Here is a 5,069-nt window from a genome sequence, read left to right as displayed (position 1 = left end):
TTTGGTGCGGCAGCGCGGTCCGGAGATGGAGAGGAAGCACGGGAGATGAACCAGGAAGTGCTGGGTCGGGAGGAGAGATGATTTGACCGCGTTTCTTACTGCAACTACTGGCGCACTCGCTCGCTGCGTCATGGGCCATGGTGGTGGATAGGGCCCAATCGCTTACCGGCGAACACATCCCTCGCGGTAAGATAAGTTCAGCTTACCAGCCCCAAATCGACGATCCAGGTAGCCCCATCCAAAGATCCAGCGGCTGTAAACGCACCCGACGGAGGAAGCCTCACCTGGCTGGGTACTCAACAGGATTAACTCTTGTAAATAATGTGAGTTAATTAAAATCCCTTGTATTAGAAACTATGCATCACAGATAGGCTATGAGTTAATAGAACATGAATTTAGAGAAATGTTAAAGAACAGTTGAAAGAAATCATAATAGGAGCTTCGCCTCACGGATCAAAACTTTTGACCACTCGTAAAAATTGTGGAAACAAATACTACAAAACACTCCCCCTGATGTTCCGTTGATTTTTCCATCTAGGCACTCCAAACTGAAGATTTTCATTGTTGTATACACAGAAACCACGGCACTTGTCTAAGAGGGTGGTAGAAGCACAAGGCCACATGTGAAGGGAGAGTGGGAGAGGTCTTTTGTTCTCTTGTTCTTCTCCTCGTGGTCTTCCTTTGTATCCTCTTCTTCTTCCTCAATACTAGATCAGAGGTTTACCCTGCAGGTGGTGGAGGGTAGTTGATCTAAGAGGGTGTACAGGTGGATAAGAGAGATGAGTGAGAAGGACCAAGAGGTTGTTTTGGAGATGAGGATGAGAAGCTCACATGGTGGAAGGAATAAGATGACATAATTTGTCAAAAAGTGCTTAATCAGAAAACTGGGTGTTACAGTCTCACACCCTTAATTGGAACTCTTCTCAAGTTCTTCTCTCATTATACGACTCTATGAGTTTGATGTCTTGCGTAGAATATAAGAGAAATAATTTCAAGGGTCAGAACGTACCATCAAAGAATAAGTTTGGGTAATTTCCGTGCATTTGGGACTCAAGATCCCAAGCCCCCACTTAGTTTTATCATTGATCTTGAATCCCTTCTGACAAAATGTTGACTGGAAAGATTGGCAATGAGCACAAAAAGATGAACTGGTAGAAGGCACTGCAATAGTTTTAGCATGAGTAACCTTTATTTCTTTATGAGATGTGGTAGACATGTGTTTATTCTTAGTGATCTTGAAGCCATTTTGTAGCTACCCAAAGTCCACCTTAAGTTTCTCATGAGCAACTACAAGCGCCTCTATTGATTTCTTGAACCCTTCAACCAACTCATACAAACTGTTAAGACCTTTTCTTCTCCTTGACAAGGTCACTTTCGGTCTTTGCGATCTTATTTTTTACCTTCCTCATGCTTCTCCTCATGGAAGTCCAAGTCTACCTTATGTTATACCGCATGGTCCTCCGTCCTCTCTAGCATGCTACAACGTGATATGAGCTTACTGTAGATTTCCTTGAAACTCACAAAGACATCACACTTAACTGTCTCCATGAACTTGAGTAAATCAAGTACGTCATTGTTCAAATCTTCATTGCCACTTTCATCTTGATCTATTGTCACATCTCATCAAATATAATAATTAGGAGCAACATATAGGGAAGGAGACCTTGTTCTCTCCTGCCATGAGGCAATAGTGATGAGTGGATGGGGCCTTACCGCCTTAGGACATAATAGTTCTCTTCCTGACAGAAATATGACCAGATGCTTTTCTTGGAAGCCCAGATCGCAATGGAATAGCTAGATGAGTTATTACTTTTCTTGTACACAAGTATCATTTGGTAAGATTAGATCAACTGCACCATGTCGCTAAACAAAATCAGCACACGAGAAAACCACAATATTAATTACTCCACCTCTCATGGCATGTACATATCATCTTCGCGGAGAAAAGCCACCGGGAATGATAAAGAAGCAAAAAAGAAAGCAACAATCCTTAACTCAATCCACCAATCTTCACAATCAATAAAATGGCAATGCCCTTCTCAGATCTCACGCTATGTACATCATTGCCTGTTAAGATAATTGATAAGAAATACTTATCGAAAAGACCACAAAAACGACAACCAAAATAAAAGTTAAGAATAAGGAAAAATAAAGTTGTGTGCTTCTTGATTCAATTCGGGCTCAGGTAGTATAACAAAGCACACATTGCGCACTGTCATTTCCAGGAAAATAAAAGAGAGAAACATATAGGACTTTTACATTGATTAATCTAGATAAAAAATAGAATCAAGTATTATCCTCGGAAATGAATAGTCAGAAGAAGTAGAATATTTTCCTAGAAACATGCTCTATTACAAGTTTACAACACCTCAGATCATCAGACACAAATTTCAGTCCCAAAAATAAATTGACCATGGCAAAATACTATATAATGTTTATCGAGGAACCGAATAACAACAATGCTGAAGAATATTAATTTCTTGTTTCAGCATTGTCTCAGAGAGATGTTTTCTTAGTAGTACAATACTGTAACTGACTAAAATGTGAAGTGGTGGGAATTAACTTTAGCGTCTAAGACAAAAATGAGGTAGCACCTAAAGAAACTCATTGTGAATATGAACTCATCAGAGCTTTTGTGAACACCACAGCTAAGACAAAAATGAGGACGCACCTAAAGAATGACATGGATGCGAGCAAGGGCCTAGCAAGGAGAGCAGAGGAGATGATGGCACATACCTCAATGAAATGGTTCATCAGAAGCTCACTCTGTGGCAGATTCACCCCCTTGGAAGAACTGCCTTGCTCTCTGCTAGTGTTTCTCTTGTCTCCATCTCCATGAACACCATTGATCTGATGCTTGCTTATGGCGTCAAGCTTTGCGCAGATCTCGGCCAGCAATTGCGTCTGCGCGTCGCCTCTGGACAGGCTGGTTTCGCTCGTTCTGCTGAGCTCGGTCGCGAGATTCTTTACACTGCATTTGATCTGCTCTATGCCAGCTCCCAATTCAGAAATGGTCGCGTGCTCGTTTCTAGGCTTGACGCCGTCTCGATCACCGCGCCGCCTGGACGATGAGAGCAGTTCGTCTTCCTCGGAGATTATCTCCGGCGAAGACCTTCTGCTATATCTCGGAGGGGCGTGGGAAGCAACGCTCTCCGGTGCTTCAAACTTGTCGTGGACATTGACTGCTGGAAAAGGCATGCCACATTGCGCGGAGTAGCTCGGCACCCGCCGGAGGTGGTGAGAGGCCGACCGATGCAGCCGCGGCGGCGCCTTGTGGCTCACGTTGGACCGCACCCACTCCTTTTCCCTCCGTATCACCTCCCCTATATCCGACACCGTCCTCGCCGGTCTAGTGTCGCCATACTCGCCGCCGGCGGCGGCACCGAGATCTGAGCACAACTCCTCGAGCCGCGCCGCCGGGAGAGAGGCGTTCCTCCCCGACATCAAGCCGTTCCTGGCCAGTCTCCTCAGCCATGGGAGGTCGAAGGCGCCATCCCCGACAGAGGCCGCTGCGTATTGGTCGTTGCTGACGCAGACGGCAAGCAGGCGCTTCTTGAGGGAGCTGATGTCCATCTCCTGGCTGAAGACGACGGCCTTGAGGAACGCCATTGAGTCTTCATCGTGCAGGATCCTCTCCTCCGCCACCCGCCGGAACTGGTCCAACTCCATCCGCACCGCCGCCTTCTCCGCCTGAAGCCGCAGGATCATGGCCAGCGCCTCGTCGGCCCCCGAGGACGCCGCCTGCCTCTCCTCCTCCAGCTCGGCCTTGAGCATCTCGACGGCAAGACTCTGCTGCCGTAGAGTCTCCCGCAGCGCGGCCATCTCGCCTTCGTGATCAACTCCGGCCATTGCGCACGGCGTTTAAACCAAGCGACAGTTAGGTCCTACCTACAAGAAGATGTATTTTTTCCTTTCTTTCAGCCTCGGGATGACAGGAAACACTGGATAAATCTACAGGAACAGGAACAGCAAGAAATGTCAAACCATCAGTACAGCTTTTTTGGTAAGGTTTTACAATTTTTGGGAAGGACAGCAGTACAGCTTTTGCCTAGCTCAGAGAATTAACTACTTCCAAATCTGACGGAGAGGATAATAATAGAGGATTTTTTAAATATTTTTAGATACTAGCAAATCTTGCTTTTTAATGTGAATGGGTCATCCCACGAAAAGAGAGACGGCAAAAGGAAGATTGACAAGTGGTGCACCTTGAAAGCGAAGAGACGGGGGAAATGAAGGATCAAGAACACACCACACCTAGAGGGATCTTCTTGGAGCCACAACGTCCATTTCTCTCAAAGGTTAAAGGCTCAGTAATAGGCAACTTTAAAGAGTATAAGGAAAGCTAGCTGTCGTTATCATCAACAGGAAAACCGTAGTGCGAAAGAGTATCCTCCACCCATTGGGTAGTCCTACATAGTTTGTGCATCAACCATCTTCCTATCCAGTTTGATTCTTCCATTATCTAATTCAGTTGAATTAGTTCATCCCATGATCTGCCGACTTGTCGACAAAAATAAGGGAGCAATCAAGTCAACCTGAAAAGTGGACACGCTTTGCCCAGCATGGTCCACAACTCAGTGTCTCGTGAGTTGTGATGGGCTTCGTTTCTTGGACGCGGAGAATGTCAGTTTTATAAACGACCGTCAAGCGCGGGCAGGGTGGGGTGGAGGTGCCGACAGCCCAGCCAAGAACAGACACGTGGAATCTCAGATCATTTTATTTTACTCGAAAAGGAGGTATATAATTTATTTAACAAAGGTCTGGCACTGGCATACATGAAAACAATTCGAACCCACCATGCAACATCTACCAACCCAACAATGAGAGAAGATTATGCTATCAGGACTTTATGCCTTAAAACATTAAAAAAAATACCGCACTAGCTAGGTATTAGGGGCATCACTGAGACACCCTATGGCAAAGTGGGGCACACATCCGGGTCCATCAAACCCTCAGCGAGTACCTCATGCACACGCTCTAGAGGTCGTCGCCGTCCTCGAACCACCGAGCTATCTTCAAGGCATTGATCTGCATGGTTTTTGCCAGTCATGTCGTCGGGGTCGCCTTGG

General features: G+C 45.9%; 1 protein-coding gene across 3 annotated transcripts; it reads right to left on the bottom strand.

Moving 5' to 3' along the window:
* Window positions 1–1,831: 1,831 nt before the first annotated feature.
* On the bottom strand, window positions 1,832–4,338 carry LOC127301042 (uncharacterized). Of its 3 annotated transcripts, none has more exons than XM_051331250.2 (2): window positions 2,737–4,137; window positions 1,832–2,067 (listed from the first exon to the last, which is right to left on the bottom strand). In XM_051331250.2, exons 1-2 carry the CDS (start codon window positions 3,847–3,849, stop codon window positions 2,047–2,049), a joined length of 1,134 nt encoding a protein of 377 aa, XP_051187210.1. In that variant the 5' UTR covers window positions 3,850–4,137; the 3' UTR covers window positions 1,832–2,046. The 3 variants fall into 3 exon arrangements, with proteins under 3 accessions (XP_051187210.1, XP_051187208.1, XP_051187209.1); XM_051331248.2 differs by lacking the exon at window positions 1,832–2,067 and adding an exon at window positions 4,206–4,338 and having other exon boundaries at window positions 2,074–3,951; XM_051331249.2 differs by lacking the exon at window positions 1,832–2,067 and adding an exon at window positions 4,206–4,338 and having other exon boundaries at window positions 2,074–3,888.
* Between the last annotated feature and the right edge of the window lie 731 nt (window positions 4,339–5,069).

Source organism: Lolium perenne, chromosome 7 (genome assembly GCF_019359855.2).
Source record: "Lolium perenne isolate Kyuss_39 chromosome 7, Kyuss_2.0, whole genome shotgun sequence".
Classification (NCBI taxonomy): domain Eukaryota; kingdom Viridiplantae; phylum Streptophyta; class Magnoliopsida; order Poales; family Poaceae; genus Lolium; species Lolium perenne.
Note: the sequence above shows the minus strand (reverse complement) of the source record. Positions and strands in the feature narration are given on the sequence as shown.